Source organism: Manis pentadactyla, chromosome 18, assembly GCF_030020395.1.
Source record: "Manis pentadactyla isolate mManPen7 chromosome 18, mManPen7.hap1, whole genome shotgun sequence".
NCBI lineage: Eukaryota > Metazoa > Chordata > Mammalia > Pholidota > Manidae > Manis > Manis pentadactyla.
In genome coordinates this window covers 26,612,944-26,630,174 of record NC_080036.1, presented here as the reverse complement: position 1 = coordinate 26,630,174, position 17,231 = coordinate 26,612,944, and the positions used below count along the sequence as shown (strand labels likewise).

The following is a 17,231-nucleotide window of genomic DNA, read 5'->3' as shown; positions in this document are numbered from 1 at the left end:
AATGAGCATTGAAAATGTAACAAATTGGTTTGTTTCTACAATCCCCACACCCCCTCTGGTGACCCCACCTACCAACATCCCCACTGCAGACCCACCCCTTTGCTCCCACTCACCTCCTCTGGCCTCAGAATATATCCCAGCCCCTCCAATTTGTTAAAAAGAGAAGCACAGGCCCAACATGGGGTCACTTCCAGGACGAGTCACCAAACTGGGGCTAAATGTCCAACCTTACTGCAGTTTCAGCCTCTCCAAGAAGTAGAATTTTGAACCAGTTTGGAACTTCCTAGTGAGGTCATCTGCTAAGACCCCCTGCTCCTCCTGAGGGAGGGTCACCTTCCCTAATCTCTTCTTTTGCTAATAACGTTTTGCCTCCCCTGACCATAAAAATTTTCCATTCTGCACAACTCCTTGGAGCATTTCTCTACTTGCTAGTCAGGATGCCCGATTCATGAATCACTTAATAAAACCAGTTAGGTCTTCAAATTTACTTGGATTGTTCTTTTCCTTAAGGGTCCAGGCCCACTCCCTGGACTGGCTCCAAATTAGCATCAAGTCTTCCCGGCGCATCTCCTTTCTGCAGCCCTGGCCCTCCTCACACACCCATCGGCTCCTTTGTCGTCCTACCTCCATCTTCTTGCCCTGCTCTAAGCCATCCTTCAAATCCTAACATTTAATTTCCTAATATCTACTCTCTTGCACTGGTTGTGGCAGCACGTCGCTCAAGAACCTGCAGTTATTTTCCTATTGTCAAAAAAATTTAAAAATCAAAAATCAAAGCTCAACTCCCACTCAGGTTCAAGACTCTTTTATCCGTCTAACCCGCCTTTCCAACTCAAGGACTCTTAGATTTAAACCTAAGTTCAAGGCCACTGTGCATTCTCATGGTGAGTCTTCCCGAGCCGGCCAGGCCCGCCCTGCCTGGGTCTCACACGCACTGGGCCCTGCGCCCTGGAGCCCGGCTGGAGATCAGCTTCAGGGCTCGGCCCCGGGGAGGAAGAGACAGGCCGTCCTGCTGCAGAGGGCAGCCCCTGCCGCACGCCTTCCCCCTTCTCCTTCTCTGGCTTTGCTGCTCCCCGAAGCCGGGGCTTTTGCCATCCTGTCTGGAAAGTTCTTCCTCCAGGTTACCTGCCTCGTTTGCTGCCTCTCCCTCAGGACCCCAGAGGCCTTTTCTGGCCTCTAAAAACTGCACCTCTTCCCCACTTCATGGATCTCTTCAAAATGGCACCATCCAAAAAACACATGTATTTGTTCATTTTCTGTGTGCCTCCCGCTCATTTGGTTTGCAGCAGGGCCCCTAGCACCCAGAACTCTGCCTGGGTCATGCTGAATTTTTACAAAGGTATTTTGTACTGAGGTTGGACACGGCCCTGGTAACAAGAGCCTAGGCGAGGGATCCCTGGCCCCAGAGGAGCATGGGCCAGCGGGGTTTCCTAGTGGCATGCTTCCCAGGTCTAACTGGTGTCACTCATCAGCCCATAAATCTCATCCGGTCAGATGACAGCAGGAAAATGAGTCACTCAGGGTAAAACTCTCAGCCTTACAAGATGCACATCCTTCCAGAGTTGGCCCAGCTCCCAGCTCCCACCTGCCACCTCCCTTGAGCTTAGCAGGTGCAAACCCTGGGTGTACTTCTCTGCACAGTGCACAGGGCCCAGGGCCCGTGAATGACTCCTGACAGCGGATCAGACACCACTCCCCTCAAGGCAACCTGCCCTTCGAATTCCAGCTTAAGCGCCTCCAATCTCAGCTGGGCATGTGCCCCTGAAATGCGTATGAATTTCTAAATGATACACGGCAGGCGGAACAATCTCAGTCAAGTATCAAAAATGTCCTGTGGTTCGATTTAATATATTCCAAAACCATGCTAATGGAATGCATTTTAAGAGACAAAAAAAGGTTAAAAATTAACTCTATACCAGTAAGCATGTGCAGAGATGCTCAACAGCACCCATCAGTGGGGAATGCAAATCACGACAGTGAGGTAGCACCTCACACCCAGTAGAAGGCCTACGGAAAGACAAAAGTAACAAGTGCTGATGAGGACACGACGACTGGAACCTCTGTAGCTGTTGACAGAAAGTCAACAGTGCAGCCACGACAGGAAGCTGAATGGCGGCGCCACAAAAGATTAAGAACAGAATTACTGTATGACCCAGCATCTTACTGCTGGGTATGTACCAGAGTTGAAAGCAGGGTCCCCAAGAGATACTGCACAGCCATGTTCACAGCAGCATTCATCCCAATAACCAAGGGGGAAGCAACCCAAGTGTCTGCCTAGACTGACTAGATGAAATGTGGTATATACATCCGAGTGGATATTATAAATCATCTATACGTCAGCCTTCAAAAGGAGGGAAATTCTGACACATACCACAACATGCATGCACTTTGAGGACCCCGAGCTAAGTGAAATAAGCCAGTCACAAGAAGACAAACATTGCGACTCCACTTAGATGAGGTGTCTAGTCAAATAAAAGAAACAGGGAATAAAGGGTGGTGGCCAGGGGCATGGGGGTGGGGGGAAGGGAATGGGGAGTTGTTATTTGATGCGTACAGCGTTTCCGGTTTGCAAGATGAAAAGGTTCTGGAGATGGGTTGAATAACGTGAATCTTACTGAACACTAATGAACTATACACTGATAAATGGTATATTTTATCACAATTAGAACTAAACATTTATTTTAAAAGATTTTTTAAAAGTGAGTACATAGCATCAGGGAGAAATAAACTTCATGCTCTATTACAGAGGTTATATAAAATTTTAAATAAGCCATATAAATTCCATAGCTGTAATATTTTCTTGCCACACCCCAGAGCACGACTGTGAAAGTCCCCAGCTCACGGGCCAAAGCACCAGCAAGGCTCAGGGCCTGGCACCCTCAACCCCACCACCAAGCCACCCTCCCACCTCGCCTGCAAATCCACAGAAAAGGCCATTTTGCCCACTTTCCCAATTGAGTTTTAATCCAGAACAAATGGTTTTACAACAAGGCTGTTTTTAAATCCAGTACATTTCCCCACTGGTAACAGGTCCATTTTCCTTCAACCCACAGACTGAAGAATCGAAGCTACTGCTCAGCTCTGGGTTTGGCACCAGCTACATACTGTTAAGGAATCGAGAACAGAGGCAGGCCAGCAGCGGTCACTAACTCAGCCAGCTCCCTAGTCTGGAGACAAGGGGGTGGTGACACAACAGTCATCTATGGCCCCTGGCTTGTAGTGTGGTTTCGATAGTGTCTCTCCCTTCCTGGTCCTGCTGCTTTACTCAGGCTGACATGAAAAACCACTGTCACCTTGTGCACACAGCAGATGGATGCTGAGTATACACAGGTCACCCAGCCACAAAGACCAGCGAGGACGCCGACCCTCTGCGTTCCATCCTCACCCGGCCCCGTGCCCCACCTGTGGGACAGCCAGGCAAGGACAGTTCTGTCTGGGCCACGGCCCCTGACCAAACGGGTGTGTGTAGGTATTACTCAGAGACCCTGAAACTAATCCTTACAGAAAAAAGAGCACCTCACACGGACCCTGGCTCACTGTGCGTCAGCCTCCTGACAGCTGTGACAGGCAGGCTGCATCACCGCCATTTTAAAAATGAGGAACAGGCTCAAGAGTGGAGTCACATATTTGCTTAAGGTCTCAAAGCTATCAAGTGGCAAGTGGCCTGAGCTCTTAGTTACCCCAACACCCCTAAACTGCCCCTTAGGAAACAAACAGGAGCGGGGATGAAATCCTGAGAGAGAACATTTTCAGACATTTGGAGAAAACCCAGTAACCATAGGGACTGCCGATCAAAGCGACTAAGGGGAAGCCAGGCCAAGTGCGGACACACTGCACAGGGGCCAACACCTGGCCCCAGCCCTGGCGGACACGCACTCTGCTCCCCTATAGACTGGTGGCCTTGCTCCAAATACACAAAGATCTCTTGGGAGGGATTCCGCACAGGCGTCTCGGGACTCAAACTGCTGTCTTGTTTCTCAGGCTTTTGCTTAGAGAGCCCACTGCTAAGTGGGCAGGAGGAATGCCTGGTTGGGTCAAAATAAATATGCCAATCTCCACCCAAAGCTTATCCTGCTTTCCCTCTGCCAGGAGCTGTGTCCGGTGACTCCAGGAACCAAGCATGTTAAGGGGCCAGCTCGCCACAGGCCTGTGGGCTCAGTTACTCTGCCTGTCCTGGCACTGAGCTCCTACAATGGCTTCAGGGCACATTTCTTCTGAACCTGAGGACTGTGGAGGAAGAGGTAGACGGCGACAACAGGAAGGGAACTTTATCCCAAGTCACTGAGATGAGTTAAGGGAGCTCCTACATACCACCCCCCAGGGAGGGAGGGTTGGCCCTTTAGATAGCACAGCATGGGCACGGGGGAGGCCAGTGACAGCCTGGGGCTGTGGGCCAGGCTTTCTCTACTCCCGCTGGGCCCCAGTGGCTGGTCCACCTGACTTTCTCATAGTCTCTGTAAAGTGCCATTAGCAAAACGACGGAGTTGGGGAGGAAAGGCCAACAGCCCTGGAGGGAGGAGGGCTGTGCTCTGAGCAGGGAGTCAGGACAGAGGACCTGGGGACACTCTGGCCACACTCAGCCTGCTCAGGATGAAGTGCCCAGGCTCTCCGAGCCTGACCCCCCACGCCTAAGGCCTCTCTCCCCTCACTCCTTCCTGCCCTGTGCCTTCCCCGCTGTTCCCCCACTTGTGCTCGGGGCCAGGTCCTCAGGCCAGTACTGGTCCTCCATATACTGGTCCATGTCCGTGCTGCTGTCTGGCTCTCTGTCCTCAGGGTGGGTCTGCAGGCTGCTGGCCTGCTGTTCCCACTGCACCTCCACCAGCCGGTAGAGCTCCATGGCTGTCATAGCGTCCTCCACTGACGAGTGCCCATGGTGGCCCACCTGCAGACAAAAGCCACGTCACTGCCCACAGTCCTGGCAAGAGGTCCATTACCCTGGGCTCCGTGTGCAGGCCCAGGAACACGTACTTTCATAATGGGGTGTGCAGCTCGGTACAGTGAGAAGACAGGGTGCTGATCAGACAGAGGCGTGCTGGACGCTCAGCTGCACAACCCACCTCACTTCCCAAGCCTGTGACCTCAAACATAAAACACGGCAAACATCGCCAAAGGCTCGAGGAACGGACGGAATCAGTGTCAAGCACAGCAGGAGCAAGAGTTACTAGCTGCCATGACCGAAGGCTCCGTCTCTCTGGCTGCAGCAGATGGGGCTACACGCAGATGCAGGGACAGAGCCAGGAAATACACGGGGCACTGCTGGAAGCGCAAATGTGGCTGGCTGTCCCGATGACGCTGCGGAAGGCTGGTGGGGAGAAACACCCAGGGCTGCCTTTGCACCTGGGGGACTGCGCTTTGTCCCAGCCCCTGGAACCTGGACTGGGGAAGGAGGCTGCACGGCCCCAGGCCTTCCCCCTCCCGGGGACCGCTCCTACGCCACACACCTGGATCTTCTTGTGCAGCAGCTGCAGGGCCAGGTCCTTCAGAGAGACCCGGGTCCGAGTGTGGAGGCCGGGCTGGCTGAGGAAGTTTGGGACGTATGTGGTGTCGCGAGTCTGGCTCCGAGGGTGGAAGTACTTGAGGGCCTGGAAGTCATTGTGCAGCGCGTGCCCCACGACCACCTTGCCCTTCAGGAGCTTGAGGATCTGTGAGCGGAGAAAGGGGTTAGGAAGGCCCATGGGGCTGGCCCCGACACAGCCCGACACCCTGCCCAATGGGGACACGGACTCCCCCTGGCCGGAGGCAGCAGGGACCGGGGAGACCGTGAGCTCCAAAGTCACCCAAGCCGTCCCGAGTCTGAATCCAGGCCCTCTGCTTGCTACAGCCAAGGGCACCCTTCAGCTCTGTGCACCCCGAAGTCAGCCCTGCTGCCAAGAGCATCCCGCGGGGCCGCTGGAGCTCTGAAGGACGCGGATGGAGCCATGAGCCGGTTGCTCCACACACGCACCTCACCTCCTTCCTGCTGGCACACGCTGTCCTCTTGGCCTGACTCTCCAGCCCTCCCACCCCGCCCTCCTCTGCCGCCAACTCTCCCGTTTCAGCTTACAGGTCAGGTCGGGAGCCTCGCTACGACTCCCCCATAGACTCTGGGACCTGTGCTGTTTGTTCTCTCCTTCAGGGGGGTTCAGCACCTTCAGGCCTGGCACGGTCTATCCGCCTGCCCGCACTGTAAGCTCACCGTCCACATGCAGAGAGCCGTGTGCCTTCACTGGCGATGCTCAGCACACAGGTGCCCACAGTGCCCACAGACCCACTGGGGACACCACGAACAGCAGCTTCGGTTGGTGCTAGCAGCCACAGACCCCGTCCACAGGATCCCGTCCCTCTGTCCCTCTGCCCCAGGGTACTCCTAGTCACTCCCAAAGCCTGCTCTCTCGCTCAGGGCCAACATCTACCCAGCATACACTACTTTCCCCTGCCCTCCACACTGCTCTGGCCCCAGGGAGGCCACATCCAAGGCCCCTTGGGCCCTCTCTGCTGGGTGTGGCTGTCCTTATCATCAGCCACTGGCCTCCCAAAGCAGGCCTCTGTTGGCCGTGCACGGATTATCGCTAAACCCAGCTTTCACGGCAGATCGATTAGGTATGTCACACTTTAATGGTAGGGACATGCCACCACACTCGTGTCACCCCCCCCAATCACCAGCCGTGCGGTGGGAAGGGATCAAGCACACTCCACACTGGCGAGTCTGGGCAGACAGGAAGGGTCCTGCTCTTAGGAGCCCCTCCTACCAGGCCAAGGGAAGCACCAGGAGCTGGTCGGTTCACCGCAGGCCCCCTCCCTGTTTTTGCTTCTATTCCTGGTCAGCCTGCTTGATAAATAACCTCCAAATCTTTTGAAAGAAATGCCACACCTTATGTGAAAAAGGAGAACAAAGATGACAGCCACATACCAGGATTTCCCAACTTTACCTCATCCCAAGAATAACCCAGATACATGAAACAGTTCTGCTATAACTGCTTGAGACTCCACGTTTGCAATGTTCTGACATGACTGATGTACCTGGACATGATTTGAGAATCAATGCAAATTTCGCCCTTTGAGAACACTAAGTGAATGCAGAAGACGGCACCCCACTGAACTGAGGAACGCCACCCTGGCGAGCTTAGTTCCCGTGTGTGATGAGCCACAGCCACCCACCCTGGCCATCCCCCTTTCCGATTTCAGGTAAATCCTTCAGTCCCACCCCCACTCCACCGTAGGAGCTGCAACCTGACACCCACTTCCACAAGCAAACTTCCAATCTTTTTCAGGGTCAAGTGCCATACTTATTGCTGCACATGTGCATTTCTTCACTATTTAACATGTACAAAACTGTGCTAGCATTGTTAGTAGGTTTCCATCTTTTTATTTTTGGGGTTTCACAGATGAAGTTTTGGAGTGTTACGTTCCTAACCTCATTCTCCCCATAAGCTCTGAGGTTTTTATCGTCCAAGTCTGCACAGTGTGATGATTATCAGGAACACACACATCAGAACCCTCCCCAGGCCTGGAGGCCCATGGGATCAGACTCTCCCTGGAGGAGTCTGGGGACAAAGATCTGAGATCGCTAACAAGTCTTTAGGTGTTTCCTATGGTCAAGCACACTTGGGAATTCCTGGCACATTAGTGTGGTCCCAACCACTAATTAATTTTTTTCAAAGCACTGAAAAACTAACATAAGGAAATACACCAAATCACTGACACCTGAAAGTGACAGGACTGTGGGCCTTACAAATTTTACAGTGATACGTACATAATACTTTCATAACCAAAAATGTCGAATGTAAGCTATCTCACACCTTACAGTTGACAGCCTTCCCACAAACATTACCACATACAACATTCAGCAAGCCTTACACGGAAGAAGGTCAAGATTTTTATGTACCCTTTTCTCCAGAGAAGGAACCCACTGTTTGGAGAAGTAACTTTCTCAAAGTCCCTTGCCTCCTGTGGCTAAGCAGTGACTCAGATCCAGGGCTGCTCTTCCCAGCCAGTCACTGATCCCCCAAAGCCTGGCCTCCGTCCTCACCTCCTTCTGGGCCACCTGGAAGGGGATAGCCTTGCACATGTGCTTCCGGGTGATGCCGCTCCAGCGGGTGCGGAAGTCCACGATGGGCATCTCAGGCCGGACGTACTTGTCGTAGAGAACATCACCGTGATAACTCACCACTGAGCAGCGGGCCAGCTCGCTCACCCGCCCTCGGGGACCCGTGCCCACCATCTCACAGTCGATAGCCACACACTTGCTGGGCAAGGGCCCTGCGGATTCCCTGTGGGTGGGCTTTCTGCTACATGGGGCATCTCCAGTCTGAGCCCCTGGGCGCTGCCTCCCACTGCGGGCAGTGTCAGTGCCCAGCAGCGCCTCCGACAGCATGGGCAATGGGGAAGCTCCTGGCTCTGGGGGTATGCCCAGCAGTCCCTGCTCCTGCAGCAAGGCCTTCCGGGCCATGAAGCGCTGGTGCTGCCGGCTCTTCCTCTTGTGCTTCCTCCGAAGCACATCCTTGGCATTTGGGTTGGCCAGGGAAGGGCTGAGGCACTGGGCAGACCCAGTGGCTTCGCAGGGTACCATCCCAATCTGCTCACCCTGCCAATAGGGCAGCACCCTGGAAAGAGAACACACAGGGCAGAAGGGCCGGGTGAGGAGTGTGCCAGGCCAGCCCTGGCCCTCTCCCTGCAGTGCTCAGCTGCTGGGCTGCCCCGGAGCCCATACTTTGTCTCAGGCTCCCAGAAAGATTTGAGGACTTATTTTAGTAACTGAACCATGTGGTCGATACTATTGCATTTGCATGGAATCAATCTTCCCCCAACAGCTCAAACAAAGTATTACTATTCTCATATTACAGGTAGAAAACTGAGGCATCAAGATTGAGTAATTTGCTCAATTAACGAGACAAAAGTTGAGATGAACCCGGAATCCATGGTCTAAACCTTCAAGCCACAGCTTTCCTTCAATATGGTAAGCATCAAAAATTTGAGAAGTAGAATTACGGGAAAATAAAGGTTACAAGAAAAGTATATATATATATATAATCCCATTTGGAAAAAACATCAACCCTTTATGCAAGGTAAGGGCACAGACCCTCAGCAGAACCTCAAGAAAACACTTCAGAGGGAGCCCACAATAGCTGCATTTTGGGTATATGTATGTGTTAACCTAAATGAGATAATTTATTACATGACTTTCTAGTTAGTTAATCACAACAGCATCACAAACATTTTGAAATAGCTGGGCATGTTGTTCAGAAGGCCATGGTGTGCTAGGAAACCAGTTACACTTAAAAAAAGAAAAACAGAGAGAACACCCTGAGGGTAGCACCTGCAAACTTGAGGCACCTGCCCACCCAGGCCGTTTCAAGCTCTCCATCCTTGCCTGCAGGCTGGCAAGGGGTGCTTTCCTGGGCCACTGCTATAGGACATCCCCGTGAGCCTGCAAATCCCATGCAGTAAGGACACCATCTTCCCAACAGCAAGGGATCTAGCTTGGAGAGGTTCATCCCATGTACTGTGCTGAGTCAGCTAGTACATTTTAACAGACCAGAAAACCAGGGCTTTCAAGTAGGCAGACCAGGGTTAAACTCAGCTCTTTTTAAAGTTACCTAAACTGCAGAGCCTCAGGTTCCTTGCCTGTGAAATGGCCCTACTACCCTTCCTGTGTGAGACGAGAGGACACAGTGCATGTGTGCTGGGATCTGCATGCACGGTGCACACAAGGGGCTCAATAAGTACCTGCTCCCAATCCCCCAGGGAGGTTAAGAGTCTTGCTCATGGTAGGTAATCAGCTCTTCCCAGGCAAAAGTGGCCTCAGCCTGGACTCACTGCCCTCCCAATCCACAGCTCTCCCCACTCCCCGCCTCCCTTCCCACTCCATCCTCCTATCCTTTCTAAACCCCAGGAACAACCCTTTCTCCTACTGGGTTGCACAGCCCCCCATGGCACACACAGACTCGCTGGGGTCTCAGCTGTGCCAGGGGCTGAGCACAGAGTTACAAAGGTGGATCCTGGGCGTCTAGGAGCTATCTTGCTGCAGAGACAGACACGAAGCAGGAGGCATGCGTACAGGGCTGGGCCAGAAGTGCTAGGAAGCTGAACAGGCTGGAGGACTCCGGAAAGGCTTCCTGGGAGAGGTTAAGTCTGCCTGAAGGATAACAGGGTCCCTCCAGGTGGAAGGGAGGGGAATTAGTGGCCATTCTAGGGGCAAAGGCCTAAAAGAGAAGTAACCCACGGTTGAGAAAGGGGGGCCCACAAGCAACCAGGTGCCGCCGAAGCACAAGGCTGTCCCGGCTGTAGGGGCTGCCTCTCCCTTTCCAACACCTAACCTCCTGCCCCCACCCTGGGAAGCCCTTCAAACACTTCCACAAGCCACCCCTACCCCAGGCTCATGTCCCCAGACTGTCTCTGCTGAGCAACTGAGGGGCCCCAGAGGAAACTGGGGAGGTCGCAGAAATATTGCACGGTAGTCCTCACACCAGACGTTTACCGCCAGTCTGGGAACAAAGAAACCCACCCCTCTGCGCAGAAGGCACAATCAGAGGAGAATTTACTGCACTCTTCAAAGTTACAGACAGTCTACCTCAGAGCCCTCCTTAGTCTCTGTCCTTTCTTTCCCCATCGGCCAGCCCAAGACCTGGCGCATCACACATCCTCCTCTGAAATGTGTGAAGGCAGCTGAAGCCACCAGGCCTGCTATCTGGCAGACTATGGGGACTACAGAGCTGAAGTGAACCTCGACTCGGGGAACTCCTGGTTTGGCAGGGAGAGAAAGAGGCAGGCAGAAACTTACAACGGTGTGCTCAGCACAGGAGCGAAGGCCGAAGGACAGGCACCTGACTCACCCGGCCAGCCACTGAGGCAGGCAGGAACACTGGGTCAGGGAAGGCCTAGCAGTGGAGGGGCCCCGGAGAAGGACATCGGACAGAGAAAGTGAAGACACAAAGCGCCGGAGGCAGGGCTTGGTGCAGCATTGGAAAAGCCAGGCGGTAGTGGGGAGGGTGAAGCAACTGCTCCTGGAAGGTGAGTGAAAGCCCGGGCTTAATCTTAAAGTTTTAGGGACAGGGTGACAGGATCACAACTGTCTCACAGCAACCAGGTCTGGAGAACAGAACTTGAGCAATAGCAGCAGAGATGAAGAGAAGCGGGAGTGGCGGGCGGTGCCTTCGGCTGACGCCTGGATGCCTGGCGAGGCCCGGTGACTCACCCTTCTACGTGCTCGTCCTCCCCCCAAGAAGCACCCTCCCTTTTAAAAGGGCTCTTAACTGTAATCGACTTCCTCATAGTGACAAGGCACGTATTAAAGGGGACAAAAACAGAACCTCAGTTTGCCTCAGCCCAGCAATCGGGGGAAGGAGGCCAAGCTGAGACTGACTCTGCTAATATGGAACGTCTGTGGGGGAGGACTGCGAGCATCAGAGGTCAGGACTAGGGTCCCCGGCCTCCCTGGCCCTGCAGGCAAGGTAGCAAATAAGCCCGAAAGAAATTAGCATCCCTGAGAAATGTTCTCAGCACCTGATGTTTCCAGGGATGAAGGCAGGAAGTGCTACTCTTTACCCACCCCGGTCAACAGTTAATCATCAAGGGCCCCGCCCCCATCCTGGCCCCAGACGGAGTTCAGGGAGGCGGGGAAGAAGCGTCCCGCAAACACACCCGGTTCAGGAAGGACACACACTCTTCTCCCTCCAGCCCCGAGCCAGCGCTCTAGGGAGCGGGGGCCACCCAGCCTTCGGGCCCAGGGGCAGAGGCGTCTGAGCGAAGGCCACAGAGGACCCGCCGGGTCAGAATCGCCCGTGGCCTCAGGGTCGCCAGCCCGCGTGGGCTGCTCAGGAAGGCAGTGGGCAGAGCCCTAAACAGCTAAATGAACCGGACCAAGTCGAGGTCCCCTCACCGTAAAACGAGGGTATTTTAAACCGAGGGGGAACTAGGTTACGGGTTTCCCGAAGCTCGTAATTAACCAGGTACAACTAGGGCGTCTGTTTAAAACGCTGATTTCCAGGCACCCCCACGCCCACCTCCTTAACTACCATTTCAGGAAACGGGGCCTGAGAATCTGCGTTTTAAAGAGCGAGCGACGCCACCCCAAGCCCTGATACTAATAATCGCCCGAATTTGGGAGAACCGGGCTCTATATGACGCCTGTGCTCCTTAACGGTCCACGGGGCAAGCGAAGCTCCCGCACCACGTCCCCAGCCACCGGCGTGTCGGAGGAGCACGCAGGAGGCAGGCCTCACCCACGGGAGAGCGCGGGCGTTGGCCACTCATCGGCCGCGGCGGCCGGGCCGGCGCCCTCAGGCCGAGCCCCGCCGCCCAGCGCCGCCCCCTTCAGGCCTGAGCACCCGGGCGGGGACGGGAACGGGTGGCGCTCCGGCCCCGGGGCCTGTGGCCTGCACATCGCGGGTCGGAAGAGCCGGTCGGCTAGGCCCGGGCGTTCCCCCACGCAGGCCGGGGGCGGACATTCGCCAGGGGCCCCGCGGCCGGGGACACTCCACGCCAAACTGCCCCACCCCGCCGCCCCCAGCAGGGTCCCCAGGTCACCTGAAGCCGAGCGCGTCTCCTCCCTCCCGCACGTGGCGTCCGGACAGCCGGCAGCTTCCACATGCCCGGGCAAGCCCCGCTCGGGCTGCTCGCCTATTGGCTTGCTGGGCGGCCGTGCCCGTCTAAGACCTCTTCTGATTGGCCGAGAGCCTGGCTCTCCGCCGGTAGTAGCGCAATGCAGAGGAAGCGGGGATTCCTAAAGGGGCGTGGTTTACGTCCAAAATCTGCCAAACAGGCGGGAAATTTTTTAAAGAGACAGGAGGGTATGTGGTCTTTCTCTCTCTCTCTCTCTCTCTCCTGGGTCCCGCTCCCATCTGTGTCCCCTGGCTCTAAACACCCGGCTCCCTGGGTCTGGATGTAGGCTCCTATGGGCTCCGTACCACCAAAAGCAGAATGTCTTAGAGTGCAGACCCACATTTGCAGAAAGGTAATAGTAGCCCCTACCTTCTTGGGTGTTGGGATTTCTTGAGATAATATACAGGGTGGGCACTAAAGAAAGATTTCTAAAGTAAGGCTTGCTCCTTTGGCGCAATTTTTTCATTTGTCCTTTTGCAATACTATACTCATAGACATCAAGGTCCGGTTATGGGCTCAGCACCGGGATACACAAAGTAAGGGAAAGCCCTGACTAGTTGCTCCCAGACCAGCTTGGTAGCAGTATAGTTAACAGTTCAGCGCAAAGTGAATGACAACAATAATGAACAGTTCACATTCATTATGCCAGGCAATATACACATTTAATTTGCACAAGAACTCTATGAGATATGTACCATTATTGTTTGTTTTACAGTTAAAATAATGATAAGGGCTACTAAAATTCAGACGGGCTACTAAGGAGCATGATCATACAGCTGGAGTCCCTTCTGGGTCACCCAGAGGATGGGACCTTGCAAGCCCAAATCGGAGCTCTCAGTAGCCCCTCCCTGCTTATCTGAAGTAGGCCATTGAGACTGACACACACAAACAAAGACATTAAGGAGAAAGAATTAGGGGCCAAACAAAGACCATTACAGAAGCAGTCTAATTCCTGGCTCCCTTTTGCAAGCACTAGTGGCATTACAAAGGTACCCAGAAAGCCAGGGGTACGTGTGTCAAGGAATCCACTGCTTGGATTTGGAGGAAGCAGGATAAAGGAGAGGTAAGTCCCTCTACTCAGACACCTGAAGCCTTGGGGAGCTGGGAGTGTTAGACAGAAAATAGGTATGAGCAGGTAGGTGGAGGGAGAATAGGTCAGTAAAGCCCACTTAAAGGGACTCAAAGAGTTAACCAGATAAAACTAGAGAGTCAGAGAAGACTCATAGAGTTAATGAGTTAATGAGTTGAAGTTCCAAAGGCCAGGAGAAACTTAGAATGTCTGGATATTCCCCAGATAAGGAGAAGTATTGGAACACAGCCCATGTCTTCATTGTATCAATTAGATCATGCCATTGGAAGATTTACTTCAGCCTACTAAAAGTCCCAGCTTATTCTTTAATTTAACCCATATGCTGTTTTTTCCTCTTCCTCTAGCCCCTAATCAAGTAACTTTGTAACCAGGTCAGGAGACAGAACTCGGAAGTGTAAATAAACCTGTGTGGACAAAGAATGAAGTCCCAAACCAATACAGTCACCTAAATAACCCTATTCTTAAGACAAAACTCTAAAGGAATTATGAATCACCTGAATACTTCATGCCTTATGCTGACCCTTACCCAAAATAGCCCTATAAAACCCCAGACCCTGCACCCTTCGGCATGCCTCCTCTCTGAGGTTGCCCACACTCATCTTTGTTTGTGTGTGTCAGTCTCAATGTCCTACTTCAGATAAGCAGGGAGGGGCTGCTGAGAGCTCCGATTTGGGCTTGCAAGGTCCTGTCCTCTGGGTGACCCAGACGGGACTGCAGCTGTATGATCATGCTCCTTAGTAGCCCATCTGAAAATCTCTTTTATTTGCCTTTGGGAATTTCTCAGAACATAATCTCACTCCAACCAGTTCTCTGCAGCTCCCCCAAATCCTGGAGTGGGAGGGACTTAGTTCCCATGCCATGCAGATTCAAGTGGACCCTGGACACCAGGTGACAGTGGCTTCAGGAGTGGCAAGGGGTTATGCCCTCAGGCTGAGCAGCAGTTCAATGAGCGTCCCTTCCTCCATTTTTCCTTCCTCTCTGCTTTATTCATGTAAACCTGGTTTTGTCTACCTTGACTGGCCGGCTCCTCTCTTGGAGTGCATTCAAATAAAACTTTGACTCTGCTTCACTTCTGTGTCTCTGTTCTTCAATTCTTTGTTGCGGCGGGGACAAGAACCAAGGAAAATAAACTTAACACCCCCCCACACCCAATAGAAGGAATTTAAGCTGTGTGTGTGTTGGGGGGTGATTCGCATCTGGGGAAGCTCACTCAGGCAGCAGCGTGGAGAAGAATGGATTAGGCCTGGAGAAAGAGGAGTTGAGTCACCCTGGCGGCCAGAGTGGTAGAGAGGATGAAGCTTGGGACAGTTCAGAGCTTCTTAGGAGGCAACATTGATAGGACAGAACAGGAAAGGAAAGGGACATAGAGCAGCTGTCTTCAGTAGCGGAGACTCTGCGACAGGTGACTCTGGGAGCAAGAAGGGTTATAAGGGAGGCAGTAGCCAGCTCCCCAGCTCCCGTGGGACGGGACCTGCCCCTGTCCCTGTTGTCCTTGGCGTTCAGCTTCCCTCTCCCCTGTTATCACCAGCTGTAGCCTGCTTCACAATGGAGAGTCTCACACATACATCCATTGTAAATCTCATTCTGCTGCATTACCCTGGGAAATAAAAGTAGTCTCCAGGGAGGAAGAACAATAAGGAGTCCTGAATATGTGCTATTATTGTGGAGTAGGCAAGAAACCCACAAGTCAGGAGGTTTCTGATTCTTTGCTTTCACTACAATTCCCAGAGGATTTAATCATGTCGTCAACTAGTAGGTCATTAAAAATAATTTTTTGAGGATAGAAAATTATCAGGAATTGAAACAATTGAGAGACACATTGTCAGAATAAGCCTCCTTCCACTTCTATCTGCTTTGTATGAACAATATTTATTGGTATTTATATCCATTAAAACAAAACAGAAGGCCCAACTCTCTTTCATTCTTGCAAGGTATAATATTCGTTCCTAGAGTTTTATAAATGTATACATTTCATCAAGTTTTTACTTAATGAAAATAACTGGCTCAATCTATCTTCCCATTGACATTTCTAATGGAATTCTACTTTTTATGTTTGAAGATTATCACATACTACAAATAATTGCAACAATCTCAATCCAGAAGGAAGCTTTGGAGCCTAGAACCTTCTGGGTGTGAAGAATGGACATGACTAGGGTCCCGTTGTAAAACAAGCTGGAGCAGCCACTACAGAGAAACTGCCTTACCAGTCTTTGCACTGGGCCAGAATCTCTGGACTGGGAAAAACAAGCAGTTGTTTTAAGCAGCTGATGGACAATTCAGCAAGAGAATGGACATCCTGATCACAAGACGGAGGGATGTGAACTTCCTAAAGATCGCGTCAGTAGTTAATCAATGTGTAACCCTGACGGCTTAGCTTGTTAACACCCAGAGGAAAACTTTTTTTCCAATTCATGTAATTGCTCCCTTCTTTTTCCCCATAAAGACCCCTTAATCTCACTCTCTAAGCGATAACACTTTTTGGATTTCTCCTCTGAATCTATGCTCCCTAATTGCAACTCTGATCCCAAATAAACACTCATTTGCAGTTTATTTATTAAAATAACCTGTTTATTTCCAGGTTAACATGGGTCACAGAACATTATTTTCAAGAAAATACATAATTTTGTGGCAGAAAATTATGATTGGGTGCTCCAGAAAACATTGCCGAGCATGAAAATATATTGTACTAGGATAAAACTCCATAACAGGAGTTGAATCAAAGTATAAGTTGAAGAAGAAAAAAGAATGTTGCATGTCATGTATATAAAAAACAAATCTGAATTTAGTAAGGAGAGACTGTTTGAGAGAATTACTGTGGGGCTGTGGGGTGGGAAGGACTTTTGCAATAGGATAATGCTCTGACGTCAGGTCTGCTATCTCTCAAGTGTTGGACAAAAAAGGAATTTTTTCATAGGAGTAAACAAGGCTAGAAAGAGCAGGGCATGGGGAGGTGGGATGAACAGGAGTGGCCTGATAATAGTATCCAGATAGTAGGTGGGAGATTGTTTAATCTGAGGCCAGCCTGTTCTTGGAAAGGGTCTTTAGGAGGGACTGTAATCTGGCTCTGACTGAGGGTGGGCATAGTTTAGAGACTTGGGGGCAGAAGAGAAGCTTAACCCAAATTTGGTTAACAAGCATTTTGTTCCAACTGATCAGTTTGCTGAGCAATTCAGCTAATTGCTGATGAGGCAAAAGATGGGAATTTGGACTGTCCGGACCATGTCTCATCCAGAGGTAAACAACAGGGAGTCCATGAGGCTTATCTCAGGCACAGGGAGCAAGATGTTTCTTTGCACAGAGCCATTTCTGGAACCCCAAAGGGCAGGGGAATTTCTTCACCCTTGCTGTTTCTCAGAGTTAACAGGGCTCAGATAAAATTCACCATTGTCAGTAAGAGTTTCTTCAAGTACTTTTGGAACGGATAATGTTGGTATCAAATGGCTGTTGCATTTATACCCCATTGCACAAATTAAAGGACACTTAAAAAAAAAGATATCAATATTTACAATACATCCTTTGTAACTACTTAGACTTATGACAAAAAATAGTATCAAGCAAGCAA

General features: G+C 51.7%; 1 protein-coding gene across 3 annotated transcripts; it reads right to left on the bottom strand.

Moving 5' to 3' along the window:
* Positions 1-2,625: 2,625 nt before the first annotated feature.
* AEN (apoptosis enhancing nuclease) lies at positions 2,626-12,589 on the bottom strand. Of its 3 annotated transcripts, none has more exons than XM_036931829.2 (4): positions 12,505-12,589; positions 8,009-8,582; positions 5,442-5,642; positions 2,626-4,882 (listed from the first exon to the last, which is right to left on the bottom strand). In XM_036931829.2, exons 2-4 carry the CDS (start codon positions 8,546-8,548, stop codon positions 4,646-4,648), a joined length of 978 nt encoding a protein of 325 aa, XP_036787724.2. In that variant the 5' UTR covers positions 8,549-8,582; positions 12,505-12,589; the 3' UTR covers positions 2,626-4,645. The 3 variants fall into 3 exon arrangements, with proteins under 3 accessions (XP_036787724.2, XP_057350743.1, XP_057350744.1); XM_057494760.1 differs by lacking the exon at positions 12,505-12,589 and adding an exon at positions 12,201-12,460; XM_057494761.1 differs by lacking the exon at positions 12,505-12,589 and adding an exon at positions 10,812-11,075.
* Between the last annotated feature and the right edge of the window lie 4,642 nt (positions 12,590-17,231).